Below are 15,583 nucleotides of genomic sequence, written 5' to 3' on the forward strand. Positions count from 1 at the left end.
AGAGGTAAACATGTAAGGTACAGTAGCCAGATATGAAAGAAAGTTCAGTGACTTTTAGTAGTTGACTGAATTGCATGTAATCACAACACTCCACACCCCCACTGCAGAGATTTCCCGGCCAAGCTGAACCGAGGTAGGCCACACAAGCAGAGCTGTATCTTCTCTCTCCCTGCCTCTGAAGTCTGGGGCCTGCATGTTCAAGTAGGGGGTGTTTGGAGTGGAGCTACAGGGAGAGATGCCAAGGCCTCAAAGCATCTAAGCTTTGTTAGGACGCCTGTTAGGCTTCTCAGTGCTTATTCTAACAGAAGGTAAATGCCATGAGTTAATACTTTAGGTCTGTGAGACTATACACAAACTGAGTATAGTAATGAATCCTCTACAGTCTAAGCAGAGATTAGTGTGTGCAAACTGACCTAACGTTAGTTGAAATTGGCATTTTGCTAGATCTTTTTATAGTCAATAGTCTTTTTGCCCATTTGAAGGTTAGCAGTTATTTTAGAAGCTACCCCTAATACTCCAGTTCATTATATTTCTAATTAATTTGTCAAAGACTGCTTCATCATGACTCCTATAATATATAATGCCTATCACACATGTTCTATGGAATATCATGTGGAATTCCACAGTTGTGGTGTCAAGAGTCATTCTTTTGCTTTATTTCTTTCTGCTCATTTATTTTGCAAATATTCATTGGGTGCCTATCATCTTCCAGATGCCATTCTAGGCATTCCAATAGAATAAAGAAAGCAATAAAGAAAGATGGTGTCTTTGTTTTATGTCTGTACCAGTAAAACTTACTAATTCTTAGCTAAGAATAGAGGCCTTCTCTGACTTCTGTTATGAATCTGACTTCTCTCATTTCTTTGCCACTTGTTGGAACTATAAACTGAAAATAAAAACCAGAGAATGCATGTTACATTTCTTCCGCCCTATTGATTTCTTTTAACATAGTAAAAAGTGTCAATGTCTCTCCTAGTGGTTGCACAGATGCCTAAAATAAGTTGAAAAAGAGTTCTGAATGGGAAAAATAAAAAAAGACAAAGTGGAATTTTGTGTGTACATGTATGTGTGACATATCAGTGTTCATGCTTTTATTTATATGTGAAAACATTCTTTCTATTAAAGAAATAGAATATACTTATTCAGTGTAGTGTAAATTCAGTGTATTTTAATATTTTTAGAAAGCGTGTTTTTTTTTCAATATATGATTTAAATACCCTTTTTATGTTGCTGTTTGTCTGTGTTTTAATGATCCCCCTTCTCTATTGATAGAACTGTAGTGAAGTGCAGTATTGCCAAGTCCCAGGCACTCTACAGTGCTCAGAGAGGGTTGAAGACGAACAATGCTGCTGTGTTTAAAGTAGGAGCCATCAGCATCAACATTCCTCAGCACCCTGCCACCCTACACAGTATGATGGTTCGGAGTTCTCACCAGCTATCAAAACAGATCTCAGACCTCATCAGACAGCCTTCGACAGCGTAAGTTATTTTGTTCCTTCACATTCTGTGATTCCGTAATATCTCAAGGCTTTCTTTGCTGTGATAGAAGTTTGGAGGAAGGTAAAGTGTTACTTCTAGGTACTGACTGTTAAGGACAGTGGCAGGTGGGGAATATCCAGGTATGATTATGAGAGAGTCACATTGGATAACATTTCTACTTTGTCAGAAATGTAGTTGTCTTGTTCCATATTGCATAAATAAAGCTCAAGAGATCATAGAAAACTGTGATCATAAGAGATATAATAGAAAGCTGGGGACCAGCAGGTGGCATGGTGGTTAAGGTGCTGGACATTCCCACATGGCTGACCATGGTTCAAGTCCTGGACCTGGTTGCTTGCTTTCTCACTTTCTCTCTCTGTGTCTCTCTCTGGTCAAAATAAAATAAGTAAATGAATAAATAAAATTAAAAATAATTATTTTTTTAAAAAGAGAGATATAATAGAAAGCAAACTGATGAATTCTAGGTCCATATTAATCCTTGTTTACTTTGAATTCATTGAAATTTATAACTGCAATGGTTGAAGAAATTGCAGTGGTCACTTGTGCACCATGCATGGTTTTGCACTGTCCTGTGTATGAAATTATTGTGTGTAAATCAAGGTGGGATTTGACCATGCCATGCAACATAAATATTTTAAAGGGAAGCAAAACGGCCCTTTGCACATTAACCCTTGTTACCTATATCTGTAGCCTTTGTTCATGCAGTGGCATTGCTGAAGTAAAAAATTTATCTTACACTGTTTCCTTTTCCCCATTCTATTAAGTGGGGAAACATTAGCGTGTCTTTTCTTTTTTTTTCTTTTTTAATTGCCAGGGGGCTAATGCACACAGATGAGAGAGGGAGAGAGGAGAAAGTGAGAGAGGAATCAGCCCACAGTAAGGCCTGGTCAAGTTACAATGCTTTTTCCTCCCATCCCCCGTTCAGTCAGGATCTGGTAGCAGCATATCTTTTGATGGTGTCCTGAAGCAGCGATCCCAGCTGCGCTCTCTAGATCTTCAATTCCAACGTAGTAGTAAGTCATGCTGAAGTTGCCAAAATAGTAAACTTGTAACTTTTCTCCTGTGAATGACACATGGAATCCAGAATCTTAGTTTTAAAATACTCTAAAGAAGTTTTTCTTATTGTAATGTATTGTCATTAGTGCCGTCCTTGAAAAAATCAGACTGTGGGATCAGACTGATTAGGTTCAAATGCTACAATAGTTTCACCACTTTCTATTAATAGCTGTGCTTCCTTATTTGTAAAGTGCAGATAACAGCATTTATTCCAAGGGTTTTATGTGGTGAATGAGATAAAACACATAGTGCACTAAGAACAGTACCTGGCACTCAAGTAATTGTTGGTGTTAATAGTGTGAGTAATAATAGTGGCAGTAGTTCTAATAGTAGACATCAACAGTAGAATACCTAATGATTAAGTCATAAAATTTGAAACCAGACAAATCTGAGTTTAAATCTCAGTTTCACATTAATGTTGACTTGCCTTGGCAATATATTCCAGAAGTTTATATTATTGTTACTTCTTGTTTACTTTTCTAGATTATCATTGTGTAATGGTTGTTTTTAAGAAATCTTAATATGATCTGATATTGCAAAGAAAATGTCTGTTCACAATATATATTTGCTATTTTTCACTGAGAAACTTGTATAAAATTTTGCACAATAAATAGTAGCTGTTAATTGTGCGGTTGTTTTTCTAATTTTTTGGTTTATAGCCCACAGCCTGTGAAAGAAGATATTGCAACCCCATTACCTTCTGAAAAAACCCCAACAAGTGTTAACCAAACTCCCATTGAAACAAATGAATTTCCTCAGCTACCAGAAGGCTTAGAAAAGAAGCCTATCGTTCTTAAATTCAGCGCCATGTTAGATGGGATAGCCATTGGAGCAGCACTTCTGCCATCTCTGAAGGCGGAATACAAGATGGGAAGAATGAGAAGTCATGGGATGACAGGTACCATTTAATATTTCATTTAGTCTATTAAAATTTATGATTTGTTTGAGAAATTATATTTTGACAAGATAATTTTGATTTCAGAGTATTGTTTGAAAATTAAATTATTTTGATTATAAAACTTAAATTTCATTAATAACGTTGTCCAGTCAAGTAAAAAATATCCATGCACTTCTTTGAATGGCTAGAATGGACTCCACTTTGAATTCTTAAAAGTTATTCAACTATTGAGACTTTTCAACTTAAATTTTAGTTGAATAAATGAAATGAGTTTCTTCATCACTTAAGTGCTTATGGTCTGGATAACTTGGTTTACTTTTATCCTGCATTTAATTCAAATCAGAAATAATTTGATTTCTTCAAAATAGCTTCTTCTGTATGATTTTGTGACCCTTTGCTTTTTTCTTTTTATTGTGAAATGTGTCATGTATAGATGGTCCCTAACTTGCAGGTGTTTGAATTATAATTTTTCAACTTTATGTGATAGTAAAATGATACCCATTTAATAGAAACCATACCCAAAGTACCCATACAACTATTTTGTTTTCCACTTCAGTAAAATATTCAGTAAATTATATACCCTATTCAACACTTTATTATAAAATAGGTTTTGTAGTAGATGATTTGGCAAAAATCATGGCTAATGTAAATGTTCTGAGCACATGTTAATAGACTAAGCTAAACTATGATGCTCAGTAGGTTAAATGTTTGATGTGCATTATTGACTTATGATATTTTCAGCTCTATCAGGTTATAGTAATTCCATCATAAGGATCATCTTTATTTATTTAATAAATAAAATTATTTATGGGTACATGTAATCAACAGAGAAGAGAGAGGTAGAGAAAGTGAGAAAGCATCCCCCACGGGAATGGTCATGCCATAATCCCTTCTCTTCCATCCCTCCCTCCTTTCGGGATGTTGGGCATGTGCACACACATGCCTGGCGTATTTCTCAAGCCACGGCGTTGAGGACTCGAACCACAAACTCAGCTATGTGGGATCCAGCTGCCTTAATGATCATTCCATGGGCTGACCCAAGCATCTTTGTATTTTGAAAGAGAATGGTTCTGTTCAGTTGAGAGCACTAGGAATATATTACAAATTACATACATAGGTAAAGTGGCTGTTTAATGATGTTTGAGTTGAGAAGATTGGTAATGTACAGAAGAATATCAGTACATTTGATGAATTTGAAAGTAGTGGGTGCATATAGATTACGTATGTAATTGACAGTAATACATCTTCATTTTTGTAAGGTCTCTATTGTTCTTTTAGTGCCCTCATATACAGTTGGGAGAGATATGGACTGAATAATAGTATAGCTTATATATTTGTTTGAACAGATTGTTAATTAAAATACTTAAGACCAGTAGCAAACGAAATCTGTAACATATCTTTATATGGTAAAACGTGCAATTAATAATTATTTTAAAAGTCAAGAACGTATATGTTTTGTAGTGTTATGTACTTTATAAATAGTTTAATTTTTTATACAGTTTAACTGATTTGACAGTTTTGGGAGGAGATCAGATTACAAGTCATCTAATTGCCAACTCTTCTTAGTGAATAAATCACTGTGTGGAATCGGGAATTTTTTTCGTTGAGGGGGCTTCACTAATTTCTCTGTTGTAAGTCTTCAGGGCCGGGTTGTTTCACTTTGCTTCGCTTTGCTCCTCTCCTCTCCTCTCCTCTCCTCCCCCCCCCCCTCCCCTCCTCTTCTTTCTTTTTTTTTTTTTTTTTTTTCCTATTTTGTCTTTAGTGAAATAAAAAAACATTTGAAAGTGTTCCTTTAACACCTGATACAATGCTAAGATGCTTAATAAATAATACTTACTGGCTTAGTAACACTTGTTGACTGAATATAGTAACCAGATATACATTTAAAGATGAAGAATTGTTAAAAATACATTTAAAATAATCTTTTCCCGTATGTCAAGATACCTTTGGAAATATCAATGCATTACTTTTCGACATACTTTTTGGGAAAAGCGAGGAGTGAATGAGTGAGTGAGCGAGTGAGCACCCACACAACCAGTAACTTCTCCTATTTCTTACAGGTGCACAGACCCGGTTTACATTTGAACTGCCAAACCACAGACTGCGTTTTACTTCAAAGGTGTCTGCCACAGATATGTCCACCATTCCTCCTTCTGCTAGTCTGAACCTTCCTCCTGTTACCATGTCAGGGAAGTACATAATGGAAGAACATGATAGTTACTCAGATCAGGTGTGGAGTATAGATGAATTACCTTCTAAACAAGGGTACTATTTACAGGGAAATTATCTACGGTGCGTGGCAGAAGTAAGTTTACATTTATATTTTCTTGGACTTTGTCATTTAAGAGTATTCAAGATTTTAGGTATCAAATTAAGTAATGATCCAAACTTGTAAGATAAATTATTAAATTGCTCATTCCTATAGGAGAGTTCAGTCCTGGAATAGGACTGCGTCTATAACTCACTCTCTCCTTACACTTTCATTTAAACATGCTTTAAAAAATGCATTAGTCATCTTTGAATTTCCATTTCTCATATTGGATTTAACATCCATCTCTGTAAAATTTTCATGGTTCATTTCATTATCAAAAGTGAATAGCATTAACCTTCATCAAGTGCTTTATGTGCGTTGACTATCAGAGTCCTTAAATCACCCTTCCAAGCAGATAAATTCATTCTCATTCTCTAAGTTAGCACACAGAGCCTTAGTGAGGTTATATGATAGATACAAGAAAACATAATTATTGGTGATAAGTTAAAGGTCATATAGAAAGAAAAAAATAGATTCATAGATGAATTTCTTTACAAGGTAAGTTGAAAGCCAGCATACTTGATTCCAGCAGTATTTTTACTTTTATCCGTACGATTGTTAAAATTTTAGTAAGCATTTGGATACATATATTTTACTTAATTCCAGGGAAGCAGGTCATCTGATATTATCCTGATTTGATACAGTAGAAAGCTGAAGTGAGACAAACTACTTCCCTGAAGTCTCTGAACTGAGAGCTGGAGAGGCCACACCTCCGTGGTCTACCCTGGGCCCACTGTGCTGGCTCTCCAAGTACCTGTCAGTTTGTCAGCAATAGTTAAAAACTTATGAAAAATCACTTTGCTATTTGTTCAATTAATGTCATTCTCTAGAATAGAAACATCTCTCAAAAAGCTGTTTGGGGGACCAGCAGTTAGCATAATGGCTATGTTGCTGGACTCCCACGTAGTTGACCGTGGTTCGCGTCCTGGACCCGGTAGCTTAAAACTCACGCCAGGCGCGTGTGCGTGCGTGCCCAAGATCCCAAGAGGAGAACGGAGGAGAAGGGATTGCGGCATGGCCATCCTCCCTATGGGGTGATTTCTCACTTTCTGTCTCTCTGTCTCTGTCTGTCTGGCGAGCACACATGCCCTATGGCAAGAACCTCTCAAAAAAAAAAAAAAAAGAAAGAAAAAAGCTGTTTGGGTTCTTTCTTAGCGCTATGACAGGTATGGGGGACATATTTAATTTCAGTCTGACAATCTTTCTTTAGATCCTGCTTGCCCTAGCATCTACGAGGGTGGTTTATGTTTTTAACAAACAGTGTATTAAAAAATAAGTATATGATTCTAACAACCAATATTTACTTGCCATATTTTAAAGTATATTTTATTTGTGCTTTCTAGTCTGAAAAGAAATGTGTTCCAACTCCAGTTTAGCAGAACTATAATGTTATTAGTCCTTCATTTGAAATAAAATAAATCCAGCACATGGTATTCCATATGTCCTTACTAATACCGTCATGCTCTGCAAAATGACTTTTTGGTCAGTTGGCCATGTAAATGACAGTGAGACAGTAAGCTATACCTGATAGCCTAGGCATGGGGCAGGTCTTCCATGCAGGTTTGTGTAAAGGATGTTGACACAATGATGAAATCACCCATGGACACGTTTCTCAGAATATGCTGTTGCCAAGTGATGTATGACTGCCTTATGTATTAGAAAGGTGGGACCAACAGTTAGCATAATGGCTATGTCGCTGGACTTCCATGTAGCCAACCATGGTTCGAGTCCTGGGCCCGGTGGCTTAAACTCACGCCAGGCGCGTGTGCGCCCAAGATCCTGAGAGGAGAATGGAGGAGAAGGGATTGCAGCTTGGCCATCCCCCCGGGGGGTGATTTCTCACTTTCTGTCTCTCCATCTCTCTCTGTCTGTCTGTCTGGAGAGCGCATGTGCCCTATAGCAATAAATAAATAAATAAATAAATTTTATTCTAAGCAAAATTTTAATTTTAAAAGAAGCAGATTACATAAAGTCTAATTTTCACTTGTTTAAAGAGTTCTTACACCTTATTGACTAGTATTATTAGAAAAAAAAATATCAGGCCAGTAAAGTATGAAGTACTTTGAATAACCTTCCCCCTTCTTTAATTTATTGATTTGAAATAGTATGTAAATAATGACCTCATAATTTTTAGAGTTTGGGTTATGTGAGGAAACAAGTATAAAGCCAGTAGTATTAATATAGGCAGCAGTATAGTCATACAATTAATCAGATGCTCCGATTTTGTCTGGCAGGTTGGTTCCTTTGAACATAATCTCACCACTGATCTTCTAAACCACTTGGTATTTGTACAGAAGGTATTCATGAAGGAAGTTAATGAAGTAATACAAAAAGTATCTGGTAAGACGGCCTAGTACTTTGTAGGCCAGGTCTAGGTTTTTATTCTCATTGGCTGCATGTTGTTTCATGTGTCTGTAGTGAGTATCGGTCATAGCATTTAGGTATAATTGTTGGATAACGATTGAGAAACTTTGCATTCCTTCTGTGACCTTCCTACCTCCAGCATCTTTGACTATTGTATTTGCCATGTGTCATACATAAAGATTCATAAATTTCAAAAAGCTCCTTTATTCTTCTGCCTAAAAAAAAAAAAAAAAGAAAAAGAAAAAGCTTAAAGCATGTCTGTTAACCAAACTAATATTATTCATTTGGGAAGAAAATTTTAGAATTGATTTTAAGGTGGCTGTACGCTGGCTCCATGATAAAATGTAACTATCAATCCTTACCATATTTTTTGCTATGCCTGAAGAGTGTGTTGAGCTTGGTTACTGTTTTCCATTTTGACAGGAAATATATAATTTCTCTGGTTCAATTGTTTATAATGTTTTTGTCTTTATTAAATATTCTTAATAAAAATATTCTTAATGTAAATGCAGTTATCCCTATCTTATATATCTCCTCAGTGAAATGTAAATCAGTTAAAGTTTTTTTTTCTTTTTTTTTTTTTTAAGATTGAGTTAATGATCATTAAAGAGAAAATATCTGTTTTTAGGGAATTCTTTTAAAAGCACCGATTTTTGGTTTTTTTCCTTTTAACAACTCTCAATTGCCCAAACTCACAATTGTTGAACCTCATTCAGGTGGGGAGCAGCCTATTCCTCTCTGGAATGAACACGATGGAACAGCAGATGGAGATAAGCCTAAAATTCTCCTCTATTCTCTGAACTTGCAATTTAAGGTAACATGTGCAAAATAATGATACCTTTAGAAGTCTTTTACTAATTAATTAATACATGCTTGTCATAGAAAACTTAAATAATACACAAATTACCAAATAGGAAATAAAAATGAACTATAACTCCAGCCATTTGGTGGAAAAACTTTAACAACTGTTCGAATATATTTTAGAATGTTGTTTTCTATTATTATCTTTAATATACGCATATTTATGTATTTTTAAAAACTTCGATACCTTTCCTGTCAGAATGTTTAGACAACTTTATCTTTTTGAATAGCTGCATTGTGTTATATAGTTAGAACAGTTTATTTAACTACTACCTTCTGGTGGATATTTTAGTTTTGTTCCAATAATTACTGTCATAAATATACTGTGCAGGAAGTACATAGGTTGTATACTTGTCCCATTAACAGTAGTACTTTAATATAAATATTAATGTTTTTAATAATTAATGTATTATTATTGGGGCCAGCAGTTAGCGTAATGGCTATATTGCTGGATTCCCATGTAGTCGACCGCGGTTCAAGTCCTGGACCCGATGGCTTAAACTCATGCCAGGTGCGTGTGCGTGCGTGCCCAAAATCCCAAGAGGAGAATGGAGGAGAAGGGATTGCGGTGTGGCCATCCCCCCTGGGGGACGATTTCTCACTTTCTGTCTCTCTGTCTTACTCTGTCTCTCTGGCAAGTGCAAGCACCCTATAGCAAAAACCTCTCCAAAAAAAGGAAAAAAAAATAGTTAGTGTATTATTAAAATTTCTCACCAAATATTTACTATATATGTAATATTAAACAGTAAATATGTAATACTGAATAAATATGTAATAGCTAGAAAAGTCCTCTGAGCATGAAAAATTAAAGAATATTGCCAGTTTTATCAGTTCATTAGATGTATCTCACACCTGTTTTGGAAGTTGACTGTTTTAATGATCATGTATTGAAATATTGCATTTGAATGTGTGATGATACATTATTAACTTAAGATTTTTTTTTTCTTCCTAACATACTTGCTAGGGCATTCAAGTAACAGCTACAACTCCCTCAATGAGAGCTGTGAGATTTGAAACTGGATTGATTGAACTGGAACTTTCTAACCGACTTCAAACCAAAGCTTCACCAGGAAGTAGCAGCTATCTGAAACTATTTGGTAAATGTCAAGTGGATTTAAATCTGGCATTAGGACAGATCGTCAAACATCAGGTTAGTATAGGATATATTAATGTTAAAATGTGGCTTCTAAATTTTGCACATCAATTTTAAGTACTTTATTTATTACTATATTGACAAAAGTGTTTTAAATTTCTAAATTTCTGATTGTAAATTGTAATGAAAACTCATTTTAAAAGGCCTCTCCAGCTTTACCTTAGCATTTTGTTGAGTATTATAGCAACATAGTGTTAGAACTTACAGTAAATACAGTTACATGAAACTTAATCCAGTATTTTCATAAACATTTGCTTATAAACTTTGCTTTGCTTAATATTTCTTATTTCAGTACCTTAAACTAATATTCATCAGTTCTAGAGTGATATTAAGTTTATAACTTTCTTTAGAATACTGGCAAGTTTGCATGTAATAGTTTTAAATATATAATGTTTTAAAAGCGTAGTTTTTCTATTTTATAAAAATTAACTTTCACAACTCATTGAATATTTTTGTTTGTTTATTTTGCCGGAAATTATTATGGAGATTTTAACCTTTTTTCCCTTGTTAAGTGAAGAAGCAATTAAAAGAATGTCAGTCACAGTTTAAAAATTGATTGGCTACATAAAGGATTAGATAGGGAAAAAGTGAACAAAAGGTTTTTGTTATCTTTAAAAAAATTAATAGTTTCAAATTGAAGCATTTCAAGGAGAGCGGATCTGATTATTTCAAAATATTTAGTACATTGCCATTCAGATGAACCTCATCCTATCTTTTGCATGAACTATCTATGACTGTATTTTAGTCATAACAATGACTTCCATCGTATATTAATTTCATTGTTTATGGTATGGAGCATAAGAAATATATCATTAATCATTGAAACTGACAAAAATGTTCTATAGTTCTTTCAGTGAATAATATCATTAATGGCATTTTTTTATTAAAACATTTTCCACTACTTGATTTTATTGAATTTTAAATTTTATTTTAGGTTTATGAGGAAGCTGGTTCTGATTTTCATCAGGTTGCCTATTTTAAAACCAGAATTGGATTAAGAAACGCCCTTAGAGAAGAAATCAGTGGTTCTTCAGATAGGGAAGCTGTGCTTATTACCTTGAATAGACCAATTGTGTATGCACAGCCTGTGGCCTTTGATAGAGGTAAGGTAAAGTCTTACAGGACTTCCAAATATCTTAATGCTATGCTAAGTAAAAATCATCTGTAGTTCACCAGTGAAAATGGTGAAACATGACAGCTGTCTCCTTAATCCGAAATGCGAGTATATTTGCTTATTCCCTTCAGTTTTGTGTGTGTATTTGTGTGCGTGCGTGCATGTGTGTGTGTGGTGTGATGTTATACAGGGTTTCACCATGTCACAGTCTTCCTGCCTTCGCTTCCTAGTAGCTGGGATCACAGGCACCATGCGACAAGGCCTGGCTCTCTCAGAGAGGATCACACTATGTTGCCCAGGCCCCTTGAGTTTGTGATCCTCCTCCCTCGGCCTCCTGGGTAGCTGAGATTCCAGGCAAGCCCCACCACCATGCCCAGCTCTTCAGGGTAGGTTGAGAATTAAGTCTGGGCTTTCCACCCAGCCTCGGCCTGCTTGAGCAGTTATGTCCAGCCTGTGCTACTGTAGCTCAGTCTTTCTGCAGTTTTTAAAAGTTATTTTACTTTTAAAAGTTATTTTACTTTCTACATAGATACATAGGAGTGTCTACTTCCAAATTTTAATTATAATGCTAAATTTTTTAGTTTGTTCCTCAAACCACTGGGTCTAGGATTTGACTCTAGGATTCAAACCATGCAGTTAGTCATGCAGGATCCAGCTCCTTAACCATTGTGCCAAGGGCTGGCCTTCTTTCTAATTTTAATGCTACCAGCTTATAGGAGTAATTTTTATGTCAACAGAATTTTGCAGCTTTCAAGGATTTTACTTGCCATCTAACTTACAGTGTTGATTTTAATTTTCTTTCCGCTCTACCTTATTATCAAGCTGTGCTATTTTGGCTGAATTATAAGGCTGCCTATGACAACTGGAATGAACAACGCATGGCTTTACATAAGGATATTCATATGGCTACAAAGGAAGTGGTGGACATGCTACCTGGTATCCAGCAAACTTCAGCCCAGGCTTTTGGGACTCTCTTCCTCCAGCTCACTGTGAATGATTTGGGAATATGCTTACCTATCACAAATACTGCACAGGTGCAAAAACATCTTACTCCAGAATGAAGAGTCAGGCATTTCTACTAACCATTTCTAAGTATATAGAGTGTAATCATTTTTTTATCAGAATATTTTTTAACAAGATTAGTAGATAGCAAGATTGAACTTCATACGCAAAATTAGGGAGTTCTTAAAAGCAGTCACAGGAAAAATGACATACTGTGTAGAGAGAGAGATAAGAAAGAGCAGATTCCTCACTGGAAAAACTCATGCAGGAAGACAGTGGAGCAACACCTTTAAACTTGTCAGAGGAAAGATTGACATTGTAGAATTTAATATTCAATGACAATTTTATTCAAAAAGTGAATGCAAAATATAGTTAAGACGTTACTAAAAAAAAAAAAAAAGAGCGAACTTCAACCATCTTCATCCACAGTGTATTAAATCTGAATCTGATGAGTCTTTTCTCTGATGAAGTCTGCTATGCATCTGAATAGTGATAAGATTGACATTCATCCAATAACTTAAACTTTTTTTGTTAAATAATCTTAGTTTTTAGGATCAGTTTATTGATTTTTAGCAAAGAAATATTTGGTATAGACTTCTTTTACTTTATTTATTTATTATTTATTTTTGAGAGAGATTTTTGCTGTGGGGTACATGTACTCACTGGAGAAACAGAGAGAGAGATACAGAAAGATAGAAAATGAGAAATCATCCCCCCAGGGAGGATGGCCACACTACAATTCCTTCTCCTCCATTCTCCTCCCAGGATCTTGGGCATGCATGCACATGCGTCCGATGTGATTTTGAAGCCACCAGTCTGGATTCGAACTGTGGTTGGCCATGTGGGAGTCCAGCAGTGTAACCACTGTGCCATCTGCTGGTCCTAGTATAGACTTCTTGATAAATTAGGGGAAAAAATGACTCTTTGGAATACTGTTTAATTACCTCATCTGTAATAGAAAAGGGAACTTAGTGCTTTTAACTATAATACTTAAAGGTAACAAAACTTCCAAGTTATGTGTTATACCTAGATAAAACAAGAATTTTCTCTTCATGATTTTTGCTCTTCATAATTTAGGACTAGTTCTTAAGAATACATACGTATTTGCATGTAAATGTGGATGAGATCAAAAGGCCTGTCAACACTTGCCAGGCTGAGAAGTAACAATATAGCAGTCGTTCAGAGGTCTGTGTTTTACTGTTACAGTTCTCCATAAATAACATGCAGTCCAGTTGTTGAATGGATTTATCTTGTAGATTCTGTTTGGCAAGGTAGTGTTAAAATCATTGGGTTGGAGACGGGCAACATGGTATGTTTGTGTCTTAGAAATTGAAATATGGTAGTTTTTTCATGGCACAAAGGACAGGGCTTAAGTTTGGCCATAGACACCAGGGGTGAGTGTCATAGTGAGAGCACTCCCCACAGCTAAAACTAAGGCTTTTGATAGAAAAGTAGAGAATTTGTTCTTTCAAGTAAGAGAAGAAAATGCACATGCAAATGCTTTCCAACAGAGCAGTTTGATTTTTAAAAGGCACCCACGCTGCTTTTGAGTGAAGATTTCTAGGCTTGACCCTTCCAGATTTTCAAGTCTCTGAATCCTATGACGATTTCCGAATTTTAAACAGCATCCACTTTTGTCTTATTTCTTTTTAAATGTACCTTGCAGTCTAATCACACGGGAGACCTGGACACTGGTTCTGCCTTGGTGTTGACCATTGAAAGTACTCTCATCACCGCCTGCTCTTCAGAGTCTCTGGTCAGCAAAGGGCATTTCAAAAACTTTTGTATCCGTTTTGCTGATGGATTTGAGACATCATGGGATGACTGGAAACCAGAAATTCGTGGGGATCTAGTGATGAATGCCTGTGAGTTTCTTTCATTTTCTATATGAGCTTTAGAATTTTAAAAGCATGAGTGAGAACAGTAAGTTTCTATTTGTAAAACTAAGGTATGCTCAGTTCTTTTGTAATTTAGAATTTGCATGTGAGATAGGTACTGTAGAGTTCAAAAGCATAATTTATAATTTAAAGTTGGCAATATTTTATGTATTTTTAATTTATCAGAGAGCATGTGTGCTCACCAGAGACAGAAAAAAGACAAAGTGAGAACAAACCTCCCCATTGGGATTGAGGCTCCCCACCTCCCCCGGTCGCCACCGTAGAGAATGGTCATACCACATTCCCTTTTCCATTTTTCTCTGTGTCAGGATTTTAGACACACATGTGTGCCTAATGTGTTTCTCACGCTGCCAGGTTCAGGACTCGAAATGCTGTTTGCTATGTGGGATCTTGCTCACATAACCACTAGGGCATGGGCTGGCCCTAAAGTTTTGGCAATATTAAAAAAAAAAAAATAGTAATAAAAATTTTCACTTTATAAAGTAAGTTATATTTATAATATGGAAACAGTTTTCTTTTTTGAACATTTTCAGGAGGAGACAGAAATATAATACCAAAGTACCTAGTACTCTAGCAAGTCCCCATTTAATTAGCATTTGAATATGAATTTAAGACTGAGAATGAGTTACTAAAAATTCATTTAAGACCTATGTGCGTCAAGTTTAGAATGATACTTAGTTTTGTTTCAGGATTAGTGAGGAAGTTCTTAATTCTATCTTTAGAGTGTACCTTGTTCAAAGTTGTTTCAGTTTAAAATCGTTTAGTTTAATGAACCTCTTTTTTGAAGCTCAAGCTATCAGAATAAATAATCCTGGTAATAAATGTTTCAGAGTTAAAGTCAGATATTTTCTGGGCATAGATCCATGACCTGATGAGATTGAAATGATAGTCCGCTACTTTTTCTCATAAAATGTTCATTGTCAAAAGAGAAGACACAGCTGATGAATCATGTCTCTAACCTAAGATGGCAGTTTGTGGTTATCAGAAATTTATTTTTAAATCATTTGCATTCTCAAATGCCATTCCCTCCTGGTAGTACAAATTGTCATGGCATCCTAGATATTGGTGAAGTGTCAACTAGAGTTTCAAAACTGGCCAAGTGTTGCAACTCAGATAAGGAAATCATGCGTAGAACATAAAGTTAAAGCTGCCGTTAAATTTTTTTTGGTGGGGAAGGAGAGGTTTTTTTGCTAAAGGGTGTGTGCGCTAGCCAGAAAGAGAGAGACAGAAAGCAAGAAATCACTCCCCAGAGGGGATGGCCATGCCGCAGTCCCTTCTCCTCCATTCTCCTCTTGGGATCTTGGACACGCATGCACATGTACCTGGTGTCAATTTAAGCCACCGGGTCCAGGACTCAAACCACAGTTGACTACATGGGAGTCCAGCGACATAGACCTTATGCCAACTACTGGTCCTGATTCTTTTT

At 35.8% G+C, this 15,583-nt stretch overlaps 1 protein-coding gene across 1 annotated transcript in view; it reads left to right on the forward strand.

The window, feature by feature from the left end:
* Positions 1-15,583, forward strand: part of BLTP1 (bridge-like lipid transfer protein family member 1) — a gene marked incomplete in the record, with an annotated part of 179,272 nt that overhangs the window by 110,104 nt on the left and 53,585 nt on the right. Inside the window, 9 exon segments of the mRNA XM_027773678.1 lie at positions 1,273-1,479; positions 3,216-3,454; positions 5,515-5,759; positions 8,000-8,105; positions 8,846-8,943; positions 9,955-10,140; positions 11,078-11,246; positions 12,080-12,291; positions 13,926-14,124. Coding sequence (XP_027629479.1) covers positions 1,273-1,479; positions 3,216-3,454; positions 5,515-5,759; positions 8,000-8,105; positions 8,846-8,943; positions 9,955-10,140; positions 11,078-11,246; positions 12,080-12,291; positions 13,926-14,124 — 1,661 coding nt within the window.

This window comes from Tupaia chinensis, unplaced genomic scaffold (assembly GCF_000334495.1).
Source record: "Tupaia chinensis unplaced genomic scaffold, TupChi_1.0 Scaffold000362_1, whole genome shotgun sequence".
Taxonomy (NCBI): domain Eukaryota; kingdom Metazoa; phylum Chordata; class Mammalia; order Scandentia; family Tupaiidae; genus Tupaia; species Tupaia belangeri.